The sequence below is a fragment of the Uloborus diversus genome, chromosome 1, assembly GCF_026930045.1.
Source record: "Uloborus diversus isolate 005 chromosome 1, Udiv.v.3.1, whole genome shotgun sequence".
Taxonomy (NCBI): domain Eukaryota; kingdom Metazoa; phylum Arthropoda; class Arachnida; order Araneae; family Uloboridae; genus Uloborus; species Uloborus diversus.
This window is the reverse complement of record NC_072731.1, coordinates 243,593,110-243,620,883: the sequence shown is the minus strand read 5'-3', so window position 1 is coordinate 243,620,883 and position 27,774 is coordinate 243,593,110. Positions and strand designations below refer to the sequence as shown.

The following is a 27,774-nucleotide window of genomic DNA, read 5'->3' as shown; positions in this document are numbered from 1 at the left end:
TAAATGCAGGATATGAAATTCTTCTAAATGATTAGGAAACATGCATTACTAATTATTAAATTTTTCTTTAAAGACAAGTTTGGTTTTAAGCTAATCATAAATCTTTAAAGATATCATTGGTGTTTTAGTAGAGAAGAAAGCCCAGGGAGCATCATTCCTCTAAGTATTTAGTTTGATACTTGATTGATCAATTTGTTATTGTTACAGTTATTGAATAATTATTGTTGAAAATTACTGTAGTATTTGATTCTTTTACCTATATTTATTGAAATCAGAGATTAACACTCACTCAAATTTATAGGTCATTGTCATTAGCTAATGTAATTGAGCGATTCATAGCTAGATTTGAAAAGAAATATGACTTCAAATTTTCATATGAAGTGTCATTACAACACCTTAAAAGAGTTTTTTTTTAAATTTTTTTAAAAACATTTTTAATGTTTAAAATTTACCAGAAAATTACCCAAAACAGGAAAAAGCTCATAAAAATCAAGTTTGAGTGCAATAACACACTTGAAAAATGATCTTTGGATTAAATTTCTTTTTTTTTTGCTAGATGTGCATAGAATGGGGGGGGGGGGGGTGATATGCCACTCTAATAGGATCCAAATGACCTAATATTTTGTGACTGAAAATTATGTGCGAAACAATTTTACTTCAGACGGTTTACTGCAAATTAACTCTCCAACTCGGGAGCTGGTTAGATGAGCATCTCACTCACATGTTTACAGCTTTTTAATTCTTGACTTTTATGTGTGTTTCTCACCTCTATTTACAAATAGAAGAGAGATGACAAGCTCTGGGCCTCACTAGGTTGTCCTTGGTTGACGACCAACCTCCAATGAAAATCAAGAGCCCTTTGTGATGTGCTCCTTTCCATGTGCCCCTATTGCTGGCCGACCTTGCTAGGTCACCAAGATTGACAGTCAGCACTGTCCAGTTTGAGTAGTGATTAGGCTGGGACACCGTTAGGTCCTTGGCGGTGTTGCACCTTTTAATGGCTAATTACAGGCCCGTGTCCAGGATTTCATAAAGGGAGGGGTTGAAACTTTTTCCCTTTGTAACTTACGTTGTCAAAGGAAAACTAACTATGCGTGTTGAATAGTTCATTTCATTTTAGTTTGATAACTACGTTTTTTTTTTATATATATATACGTTTTGTGTGTGTGTGTGGTTTTTTTTTTTTTTAATGAAATCTTATTTGTACAGTTGAACATTTTGTAAAAGGGGAAAAAAAGGCGCACATATTCCTTTTATGGCACCTAATGCTAGTTTTTTTTTGTATTTCTAGCAAATAACATTGAACAGAAATTTAATGAAAATACAAATTTTATGCAAAAAAAATGCTGTTTCGCATAGAAACATTTTTCTAATGTGTCAAACGGCTAATTCATCCAACACTAAAGGCGTACTATAAAAAACCTAATAGTAAGCAAAGTAACCATTTTCCCCGCCCCCAAGTTTTTTTTTGGGGGGGGGGGAGGGGGCTACATCATTGTTTAATATTCTTTTTGATAATTTTCCCCTGCATGCTTACAGCATTGCCAGATTCTTCAAACATTCATCCATCGTTAATTTTTTCAAGCAGCGAAGGTGCTTGGGAATCCTACAATTGAGGAAAATGTTAATTGTTAAAGATGGGGAAATATTAAAGAGGGTGAATACTGTATCAGAGTTTAACTCTAAAATCAATTAAAACTTAAAATACGTTTTGGAAAATCGTTTAATGATTCATTGTTCTTTTTCTTTTTTCAGTGGGAGGGGTTTAACCCCTAAAACCCTCCCCTTGGACACGGCTCTGGCCAATTATCATGGTCACGTGTGATCTTGTGCCGTGATGCGGAGTGCAGTGGGCGGGTGTAGACTTTTGGGTGCCTGTGGTCAAGCAAATCAAATCTCTTCCTGGCTTACCTACGATCGCAACGCCAAGAAGTCCACCAATTAAAAAAATAAAAATAAAATAAAGTGGCATGGGCACGCCTCTTGTTGGGTTTCTGTGCCAAGAAATTTTTTTGGATCGAGAGGCGATACCAGGACTCTGTGGTGTGGGGTTGAAAAAAAACATCAGTGGTCTCACGTACCTGGGGTACGGGACAAAATTTCTACAAGTGCGGAACTGTGTTCCAGAGGCACAATTGTTGTGCGGTATCATTATTTGCTTACAAACTGTTCGCATTTTCCTACGTAGTACTCCGCTTGAGGCAAAGTGTCGCTGAAGAACCGTGTATATTCGTTTTGCTGAGTACGACTGTAAATAGTGTAAATACTCGTATATTCGAATAGTCCAGATTGCACTAATAAATTTCTAGCCCTTGAAAACTGTGTTGTTACTTGACGATGCGTAACACAATCATTACGAATACGCCACACCTTTAGAAACATCTAACACCATTCCGAATAACAACCCTTTCCGACTAGCTATTAAATATACTTTTGCCCTTCTTTTAAAATATTAATTTCCCATCATTACTTGATTTGTGTGGAAAGACTTCAAGCAATGATCTCTGGTTCTGTCCTCTGTCAAAAAAGTGAGAACCAATATGTTCAATTCTGATAATGTCAAATATGTGAGAAATATTGACAATAAAGTAAGAGCTTCAAGAATATGTAGATGAGGTTGCTGAGTAAACAGTCAAGTGGAGAATCTTGTTCACTGTCGGGAAATGCTCAGTGTTTAATTGGGGTCAGTGAAGTAAAAATTTATCTTTTTGAGGGTCAAAAATAATGTGATTCAGTTATTTTTATTTGAATGGAAAACATTGATGAGCTAAATTTTTACACAATCAAATTCAAATCTAGACTATTATAGCTATTTAAATCTTAGTCACAAAGCTATTTAAATTCTTGCCAATTCTTTAAACAATGAAAAATTACTATTTAGAATAGTTTTCAAAATTGTTACTTACAATGCAGAGAATAGTTTTAAGAGCACAGTTGATCTTTATTGGGTACTGGTAAATTGACTAGGATCAGCCAAGTTAAGCCCAGAACTTGTTGCTAGTTCTTGTATTTATTTATTTGATGAGTTAATTTCTGAATAATGCTAACTATGAATCTCAAAATGAACCTATTTTCAGCTAAGATAAGAGATACTATTGCTTCATCTCGATGTAAGAATGAACATATGAGAGTATATCCCAAAGAGCAGCTTCCAATCAGGATGCACTTTTCAGATAACAAACGAATTGAGCCAATAGTGTTAGACCTAGATACTGGATGGAACATTGTCAAGTGAGTATAACTGTGGCATAACTATTGAGACAGTCTATCTTGTTAGCCCTTGAGACTGATTTGCTGACCATTTGGAGATACAGTTGCCTCTCTGTCTAACGACTTTCAAGGAACTACAAAAAATCGTCCTTAAGTAGAAAGCCTCCTCAAATAGAATGCTTTTAACACAATAGTGGACCACCTGGGACCGGGAAAAGTCGTTGTTAAATAGAGAAAGTCATTAAATAGAGCGTCGTTAAACAGAGACCCAACTGTATCTTGACAACTTTGGCACCAAGAGAAAGATTTCAAATCAGTGTTAGCTTGGTGGAGTTTGAAATATTTGTCCCATTGTCCTTAGAACCCTGTAACATTTGCTATTGACAGCGGGTGAAAAGATCTTTTTCCACTGTACTTTCTAGGTATTGCAGAGGTACCTTCTGTCTAAAAATATTGTATTTATATCTTTTAACAGATATTCAATCATATTACTTCCTTTTGATTTTCTAGTGCATAGGCGTACATGGGTTGAAAAGGTTGCATATCACTGATTTTAAATACATTCTGTCATTACTTAGTACAAGTGCAGATGCAGGGGGGGGGGGTCCTACTCTCTCCCATCCCCCAAGTTACCAAATATTGCCTAAGCTGCATTTTGAGGACTTGTGTTTCGAAAATTTCAGCCCAAGCTCCCAATTTGAATCCTAAATTTGCATTTTGATTCCCTTTGCTGATAATGACCCCCTGCAAAACCAGAATCTGGATCCACCCTTCACTTTTAGCTGTCATGGTATGCTTTAAATGTATAAAAATAAAATAAATATCTAATCATATTACGTTGAGAAGATTTTCTCATTTGTTTAGTATGTACTTAATTTAGTTTATGGTTTTTATTAAACTTATATTAAAAAAAAGTTAACTTACACTAATAAAACTAAAGGTATGAAAATGATGATATATTGGGAAAATTAAATATTTAATTTTTAATTCTTACTTATTTTCATCATACTTTTCAGCAAGGATGTGAAATCAGATCCTAGAATTTGTACTGGTGGGACACATGGATACGATAACCTGTTTCCAGACATGAGGGTATGATCAACATTTATTTAAATTCTCCTATATGTGCTCTAAAAATTCTTTGCAAGCTGGCGAATATGTGCATATTTTCTAGCTTTTAGAGAAGCAGTTGGGGCTTCTTTTGTTTTCATGAAATTTCTTTCATTTTTTGTTGGCTTTTCAAGTTAGAAGCTACAATTTCTACTACAGGTGCAGCCCCGATGATTCTATGATTGCCAGCAGTAACTGCGTGAATTGTTAGTCTTATTACACTAAGATCTGCTTGAAAAATTCTTTCCATCTAGGTATATCAAAAAATATAATTTGGAAAAAAAAACATAAGTGTCATTTTGAAAATTTTCCAACTAGATCTCCTGCACAATTTGAATTTTTTCCTCACTTTTCACTATGATTAAAATGTCAACTGCATAAAATTTATGAAGAGTTTCTCACACGCATTCATTTAGTGAATATTCAACAATCTTTTCAGATTTTGTAAAGTCCACATATATTAAAGTATCATTAAGCTTCTTATTTCGATCCTTTGGTGAGCTTTCGGCAGCATACCTAGTGTTTCTATATTTTAAAGTTTAATGTATTGGATCAAGACTGCACGTTTCACATTAATTTGAGTTAACGTCATATTGATATCTTTATTTGTAAGAGCTAACATGATTCTCAAAGTAATTCATTTAACCACCGATACACTCATCACATATATACTTGTCATTTATTTATTTTTCATTATTTTCCTCATTAGACTTTTGGAAAATCTGTCCTTAAGTTAAGTTCACACACACTCTTTTTATTATAATTTTCTTTTTTTAAACATAGAATCGTGTTTGACATTTTAGTTTGAATCAAACCCTATTAGCAAAATTTCTTGCATCAACCTTGACAGATCTTGATATTATACTGACGGCGTCAATATTGACGTGTTTCATACTGCATAAAGCTTGCATAAAGATTAAAAAGTAATATTACAATAACAACACGTATGTAACATTGCATTCATCTTAAAATATCAATATTGATATTACCTTACAATAACAACATTGCATACATGTTGAAGCCGTCAAGATGATATTGATTTCATGCTGTCGCCGTCAAGGTAATTAGTACACAATAGAACAGGTGGACCTTCGTCGATACTTGCGCATGCGCACAGTTCTTTCTACCCAGCGTCCTTCGCATTGCTGGTGCATTTTCCTCCTTCGACCTTCGATTCAGTCGGTTCAGAGCACGTGGCGTTGCAATCTTCAGGCTTCGTTAAGTTAGTTGCTTAGTTATTAGTGTGGAATAGTGTTGTTTTAGGAATAACTTATAAATGACTGATAACTGCATTTGTTTATTAATGTAGTACTAAACAAGTCATATCGCAGACGATGTGCAATCAATGTTAGAAATGGCCGAAAATAACTTTTTTCGTCCCTAGACTTTGAAAAAAAGGACATGAAGTCCAGAATTTTGTATTATCACTTCAATCTCAAGAGTAAGATTAATTTTATTCAATGATTATTTATGTTATTCTTTATGATAAATTCATATGTTTTGTCCATGGATATTTTTAATGCTGACATCTATTTGGAAATGTACTTTATTGTATTTATTTATTATTTTGCTATCTTTACTCTTAAATGTGCTATAAAAACTTCCGCAATTATTCCTAACTAGGCATTTTATGTCTTTATAATACAATTAGAAGCATGAATTTAAAAAATAAGTCAAGTATTATGCATAATGAAGAAACTTTCATTCTTTAAATTAAATTGCGAGTACTATTAATACCTTTATATGAATTTCCGATCAGATGTCAGCTTTAAGAAAATATTCTTAGGCTAGAAACTATCTTGAAGAATAACAGAAATAATTAAAGAATGAAATTTAGTTCTCGAGTTTAAAGTGAAAATAATACAAATAAATAAATCGACAAGACACCTTGCAAACGGGCTGATTTCATACTGTCATGTCAATGTATCCTTACATTTTCCTGTCATATCAATACGTATGCAATATTACAAAAGCAAAGTCATCTTGCCTAGACCTTGATTTCATGCTGTCATGACAACATCTTGATATTATCCTGTCATATCAATACGTATGCAATATTACAAAAGCAGCCTACCTTGTTATTTTCCTGATATTATGCTGCATACACCTTGTCAGTCAATATTGTGGCAGCCTGCTGACAGCATAAAGGGAGTAACATAACAACATTGAGGCAGTATTAATGCAAGATGATTTTTCTTGCATGTCAACCTTTATGCAATACTGAGGCAAGATATTTTGCTTACTGGGAAGGTATTTAAATAATTCTCATTCACATTCTACCTGCCTGTGGCGTGCTATAAAAGTGTGAATTAACATTCCTATTGATTTTACATTATAAAATCCCCCAGATGGCAGCATCACAATGTGTAGGTTCATAATCTTTGATGCTGTTATGTGCCAGATACTGTCACATCTTAAATTTTGTAAGTCGGTGAAATAATATTAATTAACATTTTAATTAGTATCTCTGCTAATAAAATTGAAAGCATAATTGGTTCCTCGTAAAATTTTGAATCTTTTAATATCTGGTTTGACTCTCATCTCCCAACCATTCTGGATATGATTGGACACACAGATCAATTTCCCAGATTTTAATGGGATTAATGTAATTATCAATTTTGAGTTTGTGTTTAATTTAAGCAATCAAATTGGAATGTTTAAAAATTTCTTGAATATTTTCCATAGAATACTTGTATTATGATTTGGTTTTTATTATCAATTTATGTTTTAGCGAGTCTTTGTGGAGAGTGGCTTAGGCTTTTTAAAAAAAGTATCTAAAATACAATCAAAGTTTTTATGTCTCTTTTTATTTTTTCCTCAATACTAATGGAACATGCTATCTTATACTACTTTTTACACTACAGATATAGTTTATAATGTATTATGAAATGTAAAGCTAATGCTCTTATTCAATTTAAGAGTTATGTAACTTTATACTAATAAAATTTCATGATAATTTTTGAATGTTACTTTGCTTTTCTTCAAACTAGGCAATATTTATGGCCCATGGACCAGCCTTTAAGCAGAACTATGTTGGGGAACCTTTTGTGAACACTGAGCTGTATGAAATGTTTTGCGGTAGGTGTGTCATTATTTTAAATTTAGCAGTATTATGTAGCTTGACTGAGGTACTGATTAGGTAGCAGTATGAGCAAGTGAGAAGGAGACATGCATGATACGAAATATCTACTTTTGCAGTGTGAAAATGTTCAAATGTTTCTAATGTGTATCTGTCAATGTAGTGTCATGTTTCTACGCATACAACTTCTTTAGATTAAGTGCTACAAGTTTGATAGTTTAACTGATGTTTACAGTGGTCACTGTAGTTTATAATCAAAGAATATTGACCATCTGCAGATCATGCTGTACATTACTTTTTTTTAAATGTAAAATTGCCTTTCTTCTCAATATATTTTATGATGTAAAATTGTATTTCTTCTCAATTGCTGATTTTGTTTTGTTTTTCCATAAATTGTAATCACATTCGTGCAGCTTGGAGAATTTTTCTCCTCTTGCAAGCCAAAAAGATGCGCCAAAGAGCATCATTTGTGACATCATCAAGACCATGTCTTGTTTGAAAAATCGTACATTTTAAAAAATTAATTGAAAAATAACTGTTGAGAAAATGAAAGTAATGTTTTTTTTTGTGCTTATTCTATCAATTTCAGTGACAAAAAGTACTACTTTCGAGTGAAGGAAACAACTCCATTTGGGTTTGAGAAGGTTTTTTGTTAAGCAATTTTCATCAGTTTTAAGATATTTTTGATCAACTTGATTCTTTAATGAAAAATTTAATAATTTAAATTTTAATAATTTAAGATTTTAAATTGTGCTAGATTCATATAAAATCTCTCCTACGAGAAGTTGGAATGAGTATTGCTAAAGCTTTTGCTTGTTACCAATTTTCAATTCTTTGATGTTTAAGGTGCAAATTTTTGAATAAATCATTTACAGTGTTAGCTTATTCAGTACAATACACCTCTGGTCGCAGTGCTTGGTTCTGTTGAGCCCAACTCTCCTTCATTTCATGTCAGCTTATGCATTATACAGAATTCATAATTTTTGCTATCAAAAAGAAGGTTCTTTTGCCTTTATATAGAAGTTTGGTAAGACCTCATTTGAAGTATGCTGTTCAGTTTTGGTTCCTTATCTCAAGAAAGATATTTCTCTATTAGAAAGGGTTCAAAGAAAGGCTATTAGACTAGTGAGGGGACTTTCACTTTCAGACTTAGATTATGATACCAGACTAAATAGGCTTAATATATATAGCCTGGAGCAAAGGAGAGTCAGAGAGGACATAATTCAGTTGTTTAAATTGATCAAAATGAATGATGTTAATGGATTAAATTTGTGCACCGAAAGCAGGACAAGGAGTCATAAGTTTTAAGCTATTCAAATCTCAGGCTAACCAGGAAATTAGGAAATACTATTACTTTAGTAGGATAGTGGGCACTTGGAACAGCTTGTAACGGAAGAGGCGGTGATGAGCTAGGGGTGGATAGCTTTACGAGGGCCATTGATCTCCATTGGAGACTAATAAACTGACTAGGACCAGCCTAATTGGGCCCAGAGTCCGTTGCTGGTCGTCACATTTGTATTTGTATAAAATATGCAGTTCTGTTTTCCCTGTATCGAATCTTATTCTGTTTTCAGAGTTATTAGGCATTTCTCCAAATCCTAATAATGGCACCAGAGGAAGCTTGCATCACATGATGACGTCACCTCGTTCGCTTCCAAATCAAGCAGAGCCACCATCTCCAGCTGTTCCAAAGCTTCCCAAAGATGATGCAGAATACGAAACGAGAGTAAGCACTGCTGGCTGTTTAGGAAATCAAGTAATCTTTTATTTTCATTTCTTTTGATGCATAATGTATTTATTGTTGTTGGATGGGAAGGTATGATTGAAACTAACTCTTGCCCAAACAACGTAATACATCTAGCAGAGTGAAATTGGAGTTCGTGAAACAGTATAATTGAAGACTAATAGCTCATTAAACATCAATTAATTTATTAAGAGATTAAAAACAAAGTATATGGCTTTGACAAAAAGTAAATAAGGATAAGTATATCATTATTGCAAATACCCCGTTGACCTAGACTAATAAGTATTATCAGTTGACCCGACTATCGTTCATGAGGAACGAAGTCTTCAATGGACAAACGTCATACTACTTCAATTAAACAAAAAAAGGCTAACAGCCTAAGCTTGCTGAACAGACAGCAAGTTGGCTTTGCCTGACATGAGCCAACGCGTCTAGGCTGTGCAAGAAGTGAGAGAGAGATCAACTGATAACAGCTTTGCTTATATTCAGAATCTCATCAGCATATCTTCACTTCAATGCTACCTGATCGTGATCTTCAGTGGCCAAGCCCGAAGCGTGTGTACGTGACGTCACATGTTCAAGAAGAATCGACGTTAAATTAGTCACGTCATGGGCAACGCCCACTACACGTGCCGTTCTCTATTCCAAGACTAGTTACGTCACGGATTCTAGCATTCATTAAGGAACAATGATATGAAAACTGCAAATATGTAAAATGTTATCTAACATACAAAATGATAATAAACCTTCACTTAGATTGACATACTATGTCTATCAATTGTACAGGATGTCCGCGCATATGGAAAGTCATGGAAAGTCAGGGAAAGTCATGGATTTCGAACATGATCGAAATTGGTCATGGAAAGTCATGGATTTCGAACATGATCGAAATTGGTCATGGAAAGTCATGGATTTCGAACATGATCGAAATTGGTCATGGAAAGTCATGGATTTCAGTGTAAAATGTCCAAAAGTCATGGAAACTGACTGTTGGTCATGGATTTCGCGCTCAGGACTATCGTATGTTTTCAATATCGTATGTTTTCCCATTCCGGAGACTGGGGATTTTTTTTCGTATCATAGCTTTTCTATAATGTTTAAAAAAAACACACATAAACAGTAGAAATAGCAGTTTGAAGTTTCTATATTTAATGGTAAGCTTGCTTTTGTACATTACAATTGAATAATTATATCGATCGTATCCAGATTTGTTACTTACTTATCTTTTTCCATGATGACTCTGGAATTGAGTATTTTGAAGTTTTTTTTTCTGTTTAATGTATGAATGCATTTACTAAATTTGTATTTTACAATTTCACACTGCGCTTTGGGGAGATAATGGGTTATTTTAGATTTTAAATGTTCTTAAATTCTCGTACTTATTTTTTGTCTCAATAAATTGTTGCATCATTTATTTTTCATATACATATTTAATTGAATATTTTTTGCTGCATTTGTTTAAATTTATTTACATAGCTGAGATAAAAAGGATATTTTCCTAAAACAAAGTTATACTGCTTTATAGTCTGTATTTATATTTAAACGCAATTCTGATGTCATTGTCAAATGAAGTAACTTGCGTAAGTCATGGAAAGTCATGGATTTGAAGAACGTGAATCATGAAAAGCTACGGGCAGAAGTCATGGAAAGTCAGGGAAAGTCATGGATTTCAAAACTCAAAAAGTAGCAGATACCCTGATTGTAATTGATAATTATTTTAACTGAGAAAAATGAAAACATTTTCAGCAACTATTGCAAAGTTTATGAAGAAAAAGGTTAAGGCACTTAAAAGCAATTGATTTTTTTTCTAAAGTTTTAATCACAGCACTGTCTGATTTCGAAAACCGCTCTTATCATTACCGAACAATTCCACATTAAAAAGCGGTGTTAGGTTGAAAATGTGCACTTGCCCTACCATCTTTTTAAATGTAACTTTTTGTTTTTAACTTGAATATTTCTGTTTTGTTTAATAAGCTTTAAAACATTTCTATTTATTCTCCATATGGCTAGTTCAAGAAAATATAAAATTTTGAGGAGTGGTGCTGAAGATTTTATACAATGTTGTTAAATCTTGTGATCAAGAGAAGCAGAAAACAGGCATGTAATTTCTGGGGAAGAGAGCAAAGGTTAAAACTTTAAAAAGGTTTTTAAAAACTAGATGTTTGAAAAATTTAAGAAAAAAAAAGCCTGTTTTATTCCATTTTTTTTATCATCAGTCATTTTATTTTATATTGTTGGAAAAAAAACCCTGCTCCATATGTATTTGAAATTCAAACTGAAATGTGTTTTTAAGAAAGCTGTAAGGCAGCATTTCTTTAAAGTCCTATAATATTTTTTAAGATTTGATAAAAAATGGCAATTTATAAAAAGTATCAAAAAAACCACACGTTCATCAGTCCTAATTTTAATAAGTTTTAAATTCCATCATTACTATCTCTCCTTATCACCCATTTTTACAAAATCAGCACAGACCTGATGCATATGTAAATTCACCGAAGGTTTAACCGAAGAAAATCAGATAGTGCAAATTATATATATATAACTAGGGTACACTTAGAAGAACTGAAGGTAAGTTATGGGTACGCTTGCCCTGAAAACATGTTTTTCTTACGTTTTTAAAACAATAAAATGATTTGATATTAAAATTAAAGATTATTTTTCAAATAAATTTACATTTCATGTCTATGAATTTTTGTCTTTGTTATTAATATATATATATTTTTGTTAATTTAATGTAATATATTTTTTTAGCCTACCAAGATGTCTGAAGTAGATAGTAGTGCTGTTACTGAAAGACGAAGTTTGCATCTGCCATTTGGAGTGCCATTTGATGCCCAAAATAATGACTCCCTTCGTTTGTTGTTTAATAATGATTATGTATCTGCATTTGATGCTAAATATCGTATGCCAATGTGGACCTCCTTCACTATTACCGGACAGGTATGCAACAGTTTAACTGGAGAATTTACCCATTAAATGCAGTACATGTTAAGTTCAATAGCTCTTAATATTCCAGAATTTTTTTTTTTTTAATTTTTTTATTGTTAACAAAATGTCCTCAGAATGAAACATGTTTTTTAATATATCATGTTTTGGTGTTGGATTTATTCTTTCATACAGAAGCGCCCCCCTGCAACTAAAATTTATAGAAAGGGTTAAAAAAAATTCTAAATTTGCCAAATGAAATTCCAATTTTACTGAAAGATAAAATACAAACATACACATGTGTCATAACATATATAACATCTAATGAGAAGGAATATTGAGTATCAGGGTTGGGAAAAAAACCGTTTCTTTTAGTTTAAACCAGGTTTTTTTTTTTTTTTGGCTTTAACAGGTGTTTATTTGATTCAAATGCTATTTGTAAGGAAAACAATTTGATTTTCGAAAAGTCATGAAATTAATTGGTCATAAATGTTTAACATTCCCATCTGTACCCAATTTCTTGATAATTAATTAAATAACTAAGAATAAAGTCTAGTAATTTCCTCATAAGTGGAAATCTCTGTAGGGGAAATATTGTTTGAAAAGCTTTGACTATTAAAATATGTATATACAGGCATCCCTCAGATAACACGGTATTTCTACAACATGGTTTAGATATTACACGGTACCAAATTTGCGATTATTATAACAGTTTCAATATTACCCGGTACAAAACTTTATTTCATAACTACACGATTTTGATGTAACATGAATTTTAAAAGAAGGATCCCTGATTAAGGGAAGGGATGGGGTCAAGAGTTGTCCCTCAACTTTTTTACATTGAAGCTTGAAAAACGCAAGGAGGATCTTCATTGGTGTTTGGGAAAGAGCTCAAGCTCGTGGACTCTCCCCTAGGATTTTTTTGGAATTGAAGTCCTAAAAACGCAATTAAAGGTCTGCCTGTTTAAAGACATTAGGGGAAAGCATGAGGTTCAAAACTTCCCCCCGGAAATACACCGATATTAAAGTTCCAAAAACATAGTTTAACATTTTTTTGTGATGTTAGGAAGAGGGGAGGTCCCTGTGGAAGTTTTTTGATACTGGAGTGTTTAAAACGTCATTGTATGGTGACTTTGATAACCTTAGGTAAAGAAATGGGATCTAAAAAAAATTTTCCGGTGATTTTTTTCGAAATTGAAGCTCCAAAAATTCAAAATTTTTGACGATCTTTGATGACATTGGAGAGGGGTTCAAGGACTCTCCCCTGGCAAATTTTTGGAATTAAAAGTCTAAAAAATATAGTCGTAAGCATTTTTTTTTTGAGCAATCACATTGCTTATTGTTCTCACTTGACTTGGCGTTATGCTGATTTTATTTCCCCCCCCCTCCCGCCTTCCTCTGCAGCATCACCATCAATCGGCCCCTCCCGATGCTGCTCCTCTAGTAAAAACTGTCTCCAGGTTGCGTCCATTTCCTACACACACACACACACACGCATGCAAACATACACCTACACACAAATACCCACACAAACACCCTTACATGTACACACTCGTGATTGCAAGAAACATTAATTTGAATTCAAAATGTCAAAATTCAAATTATTATTATTTTTTAGATGTGTTGGGGGGGGGGGTTGTTGATCTTCTCTTGGAAATTTTTTGAATTTACAAACCTTTTGGAGAGGGGATGATTGACCGAGTCACCCCCTGTGGATCCTCCACTGGTTTCAGATACAACTTCCGATTCATGTTCTACTGTAAAACAATAAAATTAAATAATTTTTTTCTTTCAGTTTAAAAGAAAAAATGGTAGAGTAATTTTATTTTGTTTTTATTAACAAAATCATAGTAATGTGACTATAAATGACTAAGAAAATCATTCTAATATTTTTGTAGATGCACATACCATTAATTTTTAAATTAATTTAATCGCTAATTTTTATGAAATCGGTTATATTGCGTTTTCGGATACATCACACTTTTTTTTTCTCTCCCGACAAGCACAATATTTCTCAAGGGGTTACTGTATTTAAATGTTGCAATTAATCTAACGTATGTTTATCTTGTAGACTATTTTCGGGATTTTCAATTTGCATTGCAGACTGCTGAAACAAATTCTTCTGCTCGATTGTTAAATATTAAATTTCTCACTCTTAGTACTTTAATACCTCTGCTCTTGTAACAAAGCAATACTAAGCAAAATTTTAATGACATTTAAATGCACTTCTAGAAAGAAGTTACCAATGCAGATACTATCATTTGGAAAGGTGATCCAAGAATTCTTCCGCAAGAAACATCACGATGTGAAGACTATGCTTCATCTCAATTCAAGGAGCAAAGTATTCTACAGAGACCACTCTATCCTCCTAGTAAGAACTCTTAACAGCACTTGGAATAAAAACATCTTTCTCGTTTATAGTCATTATACAGCTTTTTAGGGCCATTATCTGCAAGCCCAGTCCGATTTCAGCCCAAATGTTTGTTACATAATTTTTAGCAGGATATCTAACTGGACTAATTCTGAAACATTGTAGCTTAATTGAGTTCTGCTTTAATACCATGCATAGCTCTTTGGACTGTTAGTATTTCTAATGATTAAAAATTTTATTTTTCCATAAGTTTAATTACTAAAAAAAAGATTTTTTCATTTAACATTAACATGACACAGAGATTATTTTTGCTCTTATTTACTCAGATTCATACTCTTATCAGCAAGAACTGAACATCACAATTTGCTAAATGTTTGTGGATGCATGAAATTCTACACAGTGCATTTTTGAATTGCAGAAAATTTCAATATAGTTCTTTAATTGCATTTCTGTCTTCTTTGAATTTTTAAAAGCAACTATTTTAACTGCAAAAGTCAGTTTTAACATGTTTCTTTTGCAGACATCATTGAAAAAAGGTATGACTGATTTTAAGCTTTTTACCTGGTAATGTATGATGATATTGATGTAGTTCTTACATTATAGGGGAAGGTGGGGCAAGATGGAATATTGGGGTAAGATGAAATACTGAAGCTCCTAGCAAGGTGGGTGCTATTATCTAGCGGAAAAGTAGTCAAGTAGTTGCGTTGGGAGAAGTAGAAACCACGTTGGTCGAATCAACCAGGTTGTGCACTGCATTTGCAGTTTATAAAGTTTTTCTCTCAATTTTCGTGCTTTTTGCCGTGCTCTTATTTTGTTGGACCATCTTTCCAATTGTAGTTTGACGAGTACGATTTTACTAATCGTTTGTACTCTTCTACAATTGTAATCCGCAACTCTAAAGGATAAATTTACAATGATTTAATGTAATTTTATTTATAACCTGAACTTCAGTCGACAGTGAACACACCAAATGGCGTCAGTAGGGCAAGACGAGATATTATACGAGGGGTGTGATGGAATACTACCTCATCTTACCCCACATGTATTGCGATTTGTTTTTTTATTCTTTTGAGAATTCTTAAGATAGTGAAAAGAAAGACGAACATGGGAATTTGGTAACTAGAATCGATGCAACATGCTATTGAATGCAGTGAGTGGAAAAATGGGATTTCAGAAAGCATCCTGAAATTATAATAACCACGGGCTACACTTCATAGAAAAGTGAAAGAAACTAAATAACAGCAATTGGACAGAGGTGTTTTTACGGTTTCGACAACTGGAAAAATTTATTCAAGTAATGAAACCACAAGTTTAGATCTAGTTAAGCCTTTGGGCCCCATGAAAACTAATTTTTCTTTGGAAGAACGAAACCATCTTGCGGACTAAAAGAAAGAAACTTTTTGTGGTGAAGACTCAAAAGGAACGGAAGAAAATAAAAAAAATCTAAGCAAAGAGAAGAGAAGAAAATGGAAAATTTAAGCAGGAAGAGGAGAAAATCGAGGAAAAAAAGAAGAAACAAAACGTGAAAAGGAATTTGGATGACATTTTTTCATTTACCCCATCAACTCGTACAGCAATGAAAGTTGGCCAGTCAAAAGATAAAAACAAAAGAATACAGACTGGAAAATTAAAAACAAAAACTATACTTAAAGGGAAACCATCCGAGTCTTCATCATCATCTGAGCCTTCTGATGTCGAATGCCTTTACTGTGGACATTTATATTCCCAATCGAAAGAAGGATTATTAGGTGCCGCGAATGCAAGAAATAGACTCATTGATCGTGTGCAGGAGAGGAAGATGAGGACGATGAAGCTGCTCATTTTTGTGACTTATGGCACACATTGAATCTCATCTTACCCCACCTGGTAGGGTAAGATGGGATTTTGACTCACCTAATTTAAACATGCGTCAAAAATTTTCTGTTGGAAATAGGACATTGAGTCAAATTTTATACTTTTATAATATTTGAGAGATAATGACGACATAGATTTTTAATTGATTTTTGAGCTTAATTTGCCCCCACAACTGTTTTTTGGTTAAGTATCTCATCTTGCTCCACCCTCCCCTACCTATACCAGGATGTTAATTGATAGTAAAATTAATGTATAAATAAAGACCATTCTATGCCACCACCATACCTGACGACTTTTAGCCGGAATGCATTTGATGCTTACTATTTTTTACATTTCTGTGCAGAAAATGTCTTTACTTTCATGATTTTGAAGAAATTTGTCATCGACTTTTTTCTCATATCCTGTACTGTTTCACCAATAAGAATGCTAACTCTGAATTTTACCACCAGAATAGCATTGTAAGCGGCTTCATTGCGTAGCCAATGGCTACTTTACTCTACCTAGACCCCATATTTATGACTATCTCTTGCCGTTCAGAAATTATTCAAGGGCAATGAACTTTAGCGGGCAGCATGAGAGATTAAACGTTATCCCTACATTTGTTATTTGTCTTTCTGTACATTCAACCTTTTTTTTAAACTATCTTTATTGCTGTTTTTTAAAAACATAATGTGCATAATTGTTTTTTCTGCTCATAGCACACTTTGTTACTTTTAGAGCCTAAACATTCTCTTTTTTGTTTATCCAGGCTTTTCTTCAGGAGCAGCCCAGGAAGAAGCTAATTTTATAACCAATTCTGTTCCAAAGTCTTTAAATCATACAAATCTTTTGGAAAAAACAATGAATCAGATTCTCAGTCACACTTCAGAAGAAGAAAGTCAGTTGAACATAGTCATGGGACCAGCTTTTGATTTTTCTGCCACCGCTGTAAAACCTGATGTTAAAATAATGAAGTAAGGCTTTCATTATAATATTTTAGCACTTTTATCGCATTAATTTTGATTTGATCAAATCTGTCATTTTTCTAAGTATATACTGTATTTTATTTATATTTATAGAAAAGTATTGAGGAGAGGAAATACCTTATTTAAAACGAAAAAAAAAAAAAAAGCAAACAAATCAAAGCATTTTCATAATGTTAAGCAAAAATTTTCTTTTAATTTCACTTCTATTGACTTTATTTTTTGTTTTGTATGAGCTATGCAGTCTTATTTTTATGCAAATGACACTAAATACTTAACCTCTATTTAAAATTAATTTCATAATGCAAAAAAAGCACACATTTTCCTTTTTTAAAAACCAATTTGTGCTTTTTTACTACTTAATTATTGCACTATTGCACATATGTTGAAACTAATATATTTGTTCACTAATACAAAATGTTTATATCTCTATAGGAAAGCTCAAGAAAAAAGCGGTCCATTGCTTGTGCCTACTCACATTTATATAATAACAACATGGTGTGAAGACAAGAGTCTCACTCTAAAAACTTGCCAGTCAACAAAATTAAAAACATTAGCTTACTTATTACCAAATTTTCCTTATGCGCAGAATTGTGAGGTAAATATTGTTCATTTCTTATATGTATGCTTTCGAGAAAGTTTTATCAGTCGAATATTTGTTTCGAAGTACGATATAACCTCAATTTAACAATTATCAAGGGACTGGAAAAATTTATTGTTAAACCAAGGATATCCTTAAATTGAGGAGCATATATATTCAATGCAGTCAAATTCGGACCAGTGAAATCTATTGTTAAATTGAGGAAATCGTTAAATCGAAGTTATATTGTTAGGGTTGCCAACCTTGGGAGAAACAATTTAAGGAGCATCTGTGGTGATTTTGAGGAGCAATTTAAAATTTTGTGGAGCAGTTTGGTATTTTCCGGAGAAGTTTTGGTATAAAAATCAGTTAAAATAATTAAAACCACTTGTCTAAAATTGTCTATTGCTTTAATAAATCATTTTAAGCATGAGTATAAAAATAATTGTTTTTAAATTAATAAAACAGCCTTAAACACTATTTCAATCTTTGAGCATAAGCTCAAAAGTATTTCAATATTTGAGTATTTAATTTCTCAGATTTAATGTTTGTTGTGACAAAACAGCAAAATTAAGGTTTGAAAACTTTCGGCTGGGAAATGGGAAGCAAAAGAACTTCTTTGCGGAGCCGAAGAGTTTCGCCACTTTTGCAGAGCAACTCCACAAAATTCGGAGCAGATGACAACCCTGTGCTGTACATTTCTCTATCATTAATAAATTTTTCTTTTCATGAAAAGAATAAAGGAGAAGAAAAATAGCACAAATAAATTTATTCCAAATTAAAAATTGTTTTAAAAATCACCTTTTTGATGCTGCTTTTAAATAAATACAATCTAAAATATTAAAAAAAAATTGTAATAATAAATCTATTTTCAGTTAAACTGCAGTTTCATATGTTTTACCCAAGTTCTACTATGAAAATTCTCTGATATAGCCTTTATTGTTATCATATTGGCTTATTTTGTCAACCTCACTTTCAGTGTAATTCTAAGCTTTTTCTTTTTTGGTACAGTTTTTCTGCTAAGAGTTTATTGCCACAAAACTTTCTTGGTTTCATTTTCAGCAATTTTTCACTTTTGAATCGTAATTATGCATTTGTGTATGTAATTTCATTTTTAGGGGAGAACCCTATACTCAAGGGCCCTGCGCCCTGTTCACTGGCTCTTCAGCCCCCGAAGATTGTTCTATATCGGTTATTATATGGTCTGTTTAGCCGATTAGATTTTAAGATGCATTACGATTGCAACAAAGTGAAAATCCTACTTCCACCCACTTCCCTAGAAAATAGAATGTAAGGTATATAGTACGCTATATATATTTGTAAATACCTGTAGGTACTTGTTTTTGGTGAATAAAAAAAGGGGCAAAGTCTTTTTGATTTACGCAAGAGTGCTGAAAAATGTTTGAAATTCTCAATGTTTTTACCTTTAAAATCACTGTTTTTAATTTTTTTCTAAATTTCTTTGTTCTAGCCCGGTTATAGAACTATCGCAAGAAATGCTGCTAGAGTTGTTGACATTGAAAACTTAACTGGAATCTCATTTTTTACTGGACTTCCTATTTATGATGCTATACGCTTAAGAACAGCGATGCCAGAAGTTCAACTTTTGTGATGTTTTTAACTGCACTTTTAATCTCTTTTTGTTACATTTTTAAATATTTGAATTTTAATAAATATTTAATATTTAGATATATATTAATATGATGTTGCAATGAAAGTCTATCAATGTATGTATTGCAAAATAAATATGTTTCAATTTTGTATTGCTTTGTATTTCTAGTATTTCCGTGCACAGCAGCATTATTTGAAAGAAGCCTAAAATATAATTGTTCAAAAAAGAAAAGCAAAAGTGGTATACATTTTTTTTCTGCCAAGTAAGAAAAATAAAAACTTCTAATTGTGCAACCATCGTTCACGTTAAGTAACAATTGAAGGCATCAATTGCATTGATTATTATTATTATTTTTTTAATTATAAACTCAAACACATGTACAAAAATTACAGTGATTGACCGGCAAAAGGTTCTGGGCACAGCTGGCATAAACTTGTAAAAACCAGAAAGAAAAATAAATAAAATTTCAAAAATTGACATTTTTTGAAATTTGAAATAATTTTTTGAGCATTATTCAGTAACTATTGTCAAATAAAAGTGTGCTTGAGCTCACTTTCCAAAAAAATTTGATTATTCAACAAGTTGAAAAAGCAAAAAAGTTTTTGACCATCCTGCATGCATTAGTTCTACATGTTATGGAAAATTATTCTGTGAATTTTCGTAAAAGTCATTTATATTTACGCAGATTTAGGTATTTTGTTTTGTGCTCCAGCCTGCATTACTATACTTCCGTACACACTAGTGGTACAAAATCGATGCAGATGTTTCCGAAATATCGATGTCTTTTTTTTTGTAAAAGCATCAGTTTTTTTACCATCGTTTTTAAAGGTACATGTTTTCTCTGACATTAATGCTTTGCTCTTGATGTTTCATATGTAAACCAAAAATATCCTTAAAAAATGTGAATATGTTTGCAGTTTGCTTTATTATTAATTAGTTATTGCGAGATATATTGCGTTATACAGAGGTTTCTATAGTTAGTTTTTTGCAGAAGTGATTTTTTTTATATTGTAGAAAATTTAACAATCCCGTTTTTCAGCTTAGGAAGAAGATTAAGTGTTTCTTAAATTTTCCAGTTTCCCCTACTATAAACATGAGTATTTTTATTAGTTTTCCTCTAAGACTTATATTATTGCCCCCCCCCCCCTTCTTATAATATGTTGTTGATTAAAAAAAAAATATTAAATGTACGTACTTGGTATGCATTTCAAGCATAGGCGCCCATATGGGGGGGGGGGCAAGCCCAGTGGCGTGGCTACTCTTTCTGCCACATAGGGTGGTTCCTCGATTTGCCGCCCTTTTGATGAGAAATAGCTAATACATTAAAAGTATTTTAAAAAAAAATAAGAACTTAATTAAGAAGAAAGGAAACTAATTTTTTTCCTTATTTTTCTTGCAAAAGAAAAAAAGGAGTCCCCCCCTCCCCAACAAATTCCAAAAGTTGCGTCGAAATTCCATGTTTGGCAACGTACTAATAAAGGAGGCTTAGGGCTTCTGCTACTTTTTTTTTTTCACTAAATTAAAGTCAGTTTCAAGCTTTCTTTAGTGAGGTTAAAAGATGAGGGTCTTCTCAAGGAAATTTTTCGAAATTGAATGGTTTAAAACGCAGTTTTAGGCTATCATTGGATGCGTTAAGAGAATGGGGAAGGTTCGTGGTATTCTTCGGGGCGTGACGTTTTTTAGTCTGAAATGTGAAAATGCATTTCTCCTAATATCAACAAAGGCAGGATTCTCCTCCCAAAATATTCTCAAAATTTAAATCAATTTTAGGGTTATCTTTGATGGAAAGTCTTTTTCTGGAAGTCTGAAATTTTGGGAAAAAAGCTTAAAGTACGTTTGGCTGTTAATAACACATCCAAGTATTTTTGTGAGTTTAAGTTCATTAAAATTTGTGTAGCATGTAAACTCGTGAAAAAGCGCGGTGGGGATTTTTTTTTTCTTTTTTTGATTTAAGATTATTATCAATTCTGAACAAAAATAATTCAAAGCCCATGGGTTAAAGTTGCAGAGCTTAATTATCTTCGTTCTTCAGGCAATTGGACTCAAGACGTAAAAAACTGCTATTCATTTCCTGCAGCAAAGAGGAAAACTACCAAACTGATATATTTCTTTTTTAATTGACCACGATCAATTTCTTTTTGATTAACTTTTTAAATTTCAATACTATTAACTGCACTTTTTAAAATTATTATTACTATTATTATTATTTTAATTTTGGCACTAAGTATTTTCTAAGCAGTCAAAAGAGACAAAATTTGAGAATTTTCGCATCCGTCATCCCATAATTTGTTACATTTAACACTGTTGAATATCTATGAAGGAAAAAAAAAATAAATAAAAGAATAATAAATTTAAAAAATAAAAAAAATAAAAGAGCTTAATTATCTATTTTCTAAATGATATTTTCATCTAAAGTGGTTAACAAAATCGTTCAAGGGAAAAATAACCTATTTTGAAAGCTCTGTAGCTCAAGTTTTGTCACTTTGCATATTCTTTTCTTTAAGACCATTAGAAAAAACAGATTTTTCCTAACAAAATAAGTTTTTTTCCCCCCAATGGTGCTCTTTCAGATAATCAGATGAGGGTTAAAAAAAAAAAACTAAGTTCTGTCTGCTGTAACAAATTGCCTTGTTTAAGCTAAGGTTGCTGAAAATTTTATCTCACTGGTGGCCTGAAATTTTAGGAGTAAAGTAAATTTGGTTGTAAATACACTCTAGTATTTTTGTGGGTTTAAGTTAATTAATTTTTGTGCAGTACACATGCAAAATCTTGACAAAACGCAGGGGAGAAGGTTTTTTTTTTTTTTTTTTCTAGATTTTAGAGGGTCAAAAATTCTAAACAAAATTATTCAAAAGCTCGTATTTTGTAATTCTATTGTCAGTACACATGTTTTTTAATGGGTTACAGTTTCAAAGTGTAAATACTGATTTTCTGAAAGATAGTGTCATCCAGGGGCGGACTGGCCACGTGTGAGATGTGGAAAATTCCACATGGGCCGTCCTTAACTCGGGCCGTTTTCTGTGTATTCAATGTGTACGTGCCGTTTTTCTCAATTTTATTAAAAAAAAATGTTTTCAGCTAGGCCGGCCGTTCTTGTGTCGAGGGCTGCAGCCAGAACAGCTCTTTTTTGGGTGGGGGGGGGGGCGGAGGGAGAGGAGAACGGCCGCTCCTTTTCCAACGGTCACTCTCAGGACGTTACTCTGTTCTTGCCTAACTATTACCGTATCTTGTTACGTAGGGGACAATGTCTTTGTTGGGTGGTCTTCGTCCGAAGCGAAGCCTTCAGGGTCCATGGGTGTCTCTCGTATCTGTTCGGGATTGATGTTTCCTGGAATTCTGGTAAGGAGTTTTATTGGGTGTGGGGATCTTTTTTTGTGGCCATCTGAGACGATCTGATCCGAGACTGTCTGGGAAAAGATTACATTGAACCTTTTTCAAATGAAATAAGAGAAAGGCGCCATCCTAAGAATAGAATGAATAGGAGCAAAACGTCTGCTAAAAAGCTTTTTTTTTTCCTTTTCATCCTTCGTTTTTTTTCTTCTGTTTCCCAGCCCTTAGCAATAGATAGATCCACGACTTTCTCAACCAATTAGATAATTTTGAGAACTCCACAATTTTGTCTCCGAGGTAAAAAAACGAGTCATTTGTTATACACCGTGTTGACTGCTCAATGGGATTGCATGTGTTTTAAATTCAAGGGTGACAAGAATTTTTTTTAGGTAAGTTTAATATTTTTAATCATCATGTGTTTTTTAATTTTTTTTTGTCATCAGCACTTTAAATAATAAGAACTTGAACTGTCAGTTATAATTATAACAAATTGACGGTGTTACACAAAAATGGGTCAACCCACCAAGCAGTACTTTTGAGTAAATTGAGTTCTAAACTGATCTTCATAGATGGCATATTAATAGAAATCGTCTTTGTATCCCCGTAGTGTATCAGTTTATCTGCCAAGCTATGTGAATAACTCATTATTTTTTTGAAAATTTTTGTTGGATAACTCATTTTTGTATAACACCGTCCAATTCATCTATTTTCGTTTAGCAAAGATAAAATTTATAAAAGAACAAACAGTATAAATATTTAAAACAGTGATTTAAAACATTTTTTTATCCGTCGCCCCCTTACCTTTTTCCTTGAAAAAAGCAAATTTTAGAGGAACGTAAAATCGATATTAGGTATTTTGTGCATACAGTGAAACCTGTGTAAGTTGACCACTCGCGGTGCAGTACTTTGGTGGTCAACTTATAAAGGGCAGTAATGATTTTTTGAAATATTTTTTGTCATTTCTCGCACCGTGTATTCATTTTTCGAGGAATTCACCCTTATTACTCTTTCTGTTCAACTAACTTTCATTGTTTAACATTATTGAAAGTGAAACCATAATTAAAAATACTATTCAAATAGTTTTATTATTTTTTCCTTGTTTTAAACTATATTAGACGCCGTAGTTTTAGAAATGTGCCAGCTAATTTTCTCTGGCTTTCTCCTTTTTGAATTCATTTTAATATTTCATACTTCTTATTAATTTCAAATTCAAAACTTTCTTTTTGAAGCCTTTTTATGTAACACTTACAGCCCAAAGAGCAACAAGCTCGACTCTCTCAGTTCATAAAGGCAAAATTAAAATGTCCTATATCTTAATCCCTTACACTCGAAATAAGCCAGAAGGGCTCTTTAGCAAGCCCATATCTGCGTACCCGCAGTGCGGGGGGGGGGGGGGGGGCTCACTTCCTCTAGGGGGCTGACGGCCCTAGAAATTGAAGGAAAAAAACTAGCACTGAGACTTATTAACTTTACAAATAGACACTGGGCCACTAGGGAGATGCCCTACCCATTTTGTTGCAGAGGGCCCAAAATGTACAGATCCGGGCCTTAGCACAATTCCAGTATTGCCACAACCTATTGCAACTGAAAGAAAACACTTTGTACTTTTCTACTGACATCTATTTTTATTGAACAGAGTACAAAAAGCTATCTCAAATAGAACAACAATTGAAAAACAAGTTTGGAGAAAAAGAGCAGCATTAGCTGAATGCTGCTGTTTAGTTAGTAAATTGCTAGTCCGTCAGCAAAGCATTAAAAACATTCTTAGAAAGCTATCAAATAATTATACAATAATAATAAATTAATGAATAATAAAATAAAATAATTTACTGAAGAAAGTAAAAAAAAACCAAGTGATAAACTTACAAAGGTTTTTTTTTACAATGCTCCAAACCAAATTTGGCGTACATTAGTAGTCAAGATAGACAGGTGGTCAAGTTACAGAAGTTTTCCTTCATTATATAAGATAGGACTAATTCCGTTCCTGACAAAAGAGGTCAACATAGACAGGTGGTCAACTTACAAGGGTGGTCAACTCTACAGGTTTTACTGTACTTAATTTTAATTTAAAGCCTAAATACTGTACCACTTTTATCCAATTATTGTTACACACATTTTTTATGTCTTTTTTTCAAGAGTAATTAATTTTTGAAGGGAGATAATAAACTAAGATTATTAATATACTTCTCAAAGACAGCAGAACATTTTTCTCTCCCCCCCCCCTTTTTTTTTGGTATGAAATTTAGGATTTGGAAGAATAATAAACTTGTGCAGTTTAAAATTGAAGAAAAAAAAGAGAGAGAGAAGGGTTTGTTCCGGTATCCAGAACCTGCCCTGAGTACAATTCGTATGCTTGTCCAAGATATGAGGATGTGCATGGCCCTCCTGAACTTAATTCATTTCTTTTTTACACTCATGATTTTTTGTTTAACCCTTTCTCAAGAAAATTTAGAAGCTCTCATGTTGATGTCTTTAGAGAAGGACATTTTAAATCAAATAGATTCAGAGGATACCATTGATGCTGTTGCTCAACAAAGTAGACTTTTTTTTGTAAGAAAGATTAATGTTGTAGAAATGTGTTTTTTTCTCGCGATTTCTTTTATTTTTATCTTTAGTACCAAGTAGTCTTTAACGGATATTCATAATCTATTACTTTTAAGGAAAAAAATATAAGTTACATGCTTTGAAAGAAATTTTTTGATAAAATTAAAAAGGAATGTTGAAAAATTTAAGTAATTATTATGTCTTAAATACTGTAAAATTTTGTTTCCCTATCTTTTAAAGGGATACACTGAGTTATAGAAGAAAAAAAAAATTAGGTTCTTTAACCATATTTTAAGTATTTAATAATATTTCATCAAATAATCTTTATTTTTGAAGTTTTTTTCCTGTTAACTGATTTGTAATGCTAGTTTATAGATTTTTCTTTCTTAGCTAGATTGATAAGTGTAATTTCTTTAAGTGTTTTTGCCCATTTTAATCATAAATAATGTATCTATTTTTACTTATATTTTTAATGTTACAATCTTAAAAGCAAATCTAAAATTTCCGAATCTAAAATGCAGTATTCCCAGAAACTATTAGTTTTTAATTTATTAGTAGCACTACCATATTGCAACTAGTACGAAAAGTACATTTTTAAAAATCTTATCATCATATACTTTTCAATTTTAATGTTATTATTCAGTGTCAAATTGATAAATGCAATGTTGAAATTCGTTAAATAGCATACTTTCAAATTTCGGATAAAATTTTTCCGGATAAAATGATAAGATTTAGCACTAATTTGAAATTTACAAAGTTATTATTAGATTTTTCAGTTTGACGAAATTAGGGCCTTGTATGAAAACATTTTCACTGATTCTTGAAGAGTAATATTAATTTTGTCATTTTTAGTTTATTACTCTTGAGTAACTTTTTTCAAATATTATTTCGTTTTCATTAATTTCGTTTAATTTATGTCATTAAAAAGGTTTAAGTCGGACCATTTCTGTGTTGTGCTTTCTTTTGTTACTCGATTATTATTTATTTTCAGCAAGCATGTAAACTCGTACAATAGAAGTATAAATTGTTATATTTTTGGTTTAAGCGGTTGAGTTTCACTTTGTTGAACATCTTCGTAGGTTAAACTCTAGTTGAACATATTTACTTACGAAAAAGAATACGCACATCTTATTGCTTTTCCCAATACATTTCTTCGTTTTCACTTTAAATCTTGGAAGCTGATAAATAAATTGTTCTTACTTGAAAACGTTGTGTCAGTGGAATATTATTATTAAAGGCAAGTTAATATGTAGCATAGGCCACACATATACCATAAAGCACAAGCACTGCCAGAACTTGCTTTCTGTGGAGAGGGGAGGGGAGTTTGGTCATAACCATCTTTACATGCATATAAACTACCGTATTAAAATTATTGGCAGTATAAATCTACGTTAAAACCAAGGGCCTTGGGAGGAGACCGCAATCCCCCCACCCCAAGTGTATATCCCATGATTTTCACTTTAGTTCTTAGAACCTGACAAATAAATTTCACTCACTAGATAACATTTTGAGAGATACTTTGAATATCAGTTTTCTCACTGAGACAAATGGCGACTTTTTCGGACGAATTTTTTTTTTTTTTTTTTTTTTTTTTTTTGTAGATTAATTCGGGCTTATCCGATATTTCCGATCAGTTCTCACTGTCTCATGATCTGTGATGTATTCATTCTGAACGGATATATTACGTTTGGTTTACATGAAAATTTTCATTAGTTTGAATACGTACAATACAATTTTAAGAAAAGACTTTAAAAAAAAAAAGAATTTTTTTTCTGAAGGGTAAATAGTACCGCTCATGGCCATATGAGGTAGTGAGAAGCAAGGGATGCAAGAGGAAAATTTGAAAATTTGGAGATAACCAGTACAAATGGTAGGTGGACCACTCCTCTGTCTTGGGGCAAGAGATAGTACCAGCAGCCCTGGTAGGTGCCGCTGTACAGCATGATTTAGAAAAAAATTCAATGAAAGCCTACCTAGGATGTATACGAATTTTACTCAAAACTTGAAAATGTCTGCTTACACCCCTTTGCTTCTCACTGCCTCAAATGTATTACGTTTTGTTTTAAATAAGATTTTTATTCACTTTTATATAAACGAAATACTCTTAAATGCGGCTTTTCAAAGAAGCCACACAGTTTTCACAGTGGTTTTTTTATTGCGTAGAGCAATTTAAGCTTGCAAATATTTTTGAGAAAGTTAGATCCTTGAAATATCATCTGTATATTATGGGCGTTTGCTGTATGCTTAGTTTAAATCAATCTGTCCACTAGTTTGCTTGAAATGAAAAGTTAAATAAGGATTTCTGAAAAAAAAAAAAAATCTAGGTATTTCAGCGGGGGGAGAGAGGTGAGGGCTGCTGGGGGGGGGGAGGAACCTTTTTTTTTTTAAAACACACTAGAAACTTTTTAGGTTTGGAAAACTACAGCCAAACGTTTTTGGATGGGGCCGGCATG

The 27,774-nt window shown here is 32.6% G+C and overlaps 1 protein-coding gene across 1 annotated transcript in view; it reads left to right on the top strand.

Annotated features, from left to right (window-relative positions):
• The window catches only part of LOC129219694 (venom phosphodiesterase-like), a 44,459-nt gene extending 24,861 nt beyond the window's left edge, over positions 1-19,598 (top strand). Inside the window, exons 10-18 of the mRNA XM_054853979.1 lie at positions 3,078-3,231; positions 4,227-4,302; positions 7,311-7,398; positions 8,974-9,155; positions 11,895-12,083; positions 14,301-14,439; positions 17,042-17,246; positions 17,691-17,853; positions 19,307-19,598. Coding sequence (XP_054709954.1) covers positions 3,078-3,231; positions 4,227-4,302; positions 7,311-7,398; positions 8,974-9,155; positions 11,895-12,083; positions 14,301-14,439; positions 17,042-17,246; positions 17,691-17,853; positions 19,307-19,447 — 1,337 coding nt within the window. The 3' untranslated portion in view covers positions 19,448-19,598. The remainder of the gene's footprint in view (positions 1-3,077; positions 3,232-4,226; positions 4,303-7,310; positions 7,399-8,973; positions 9,156-11,894; positions 12,084-14,300; positions 14,440-17,041; positions 17,247-17,690; positions 17,854-19,306) is intronic.
• Positions 19,599-27,774: the final 8,176 nt, after the last annotated feature.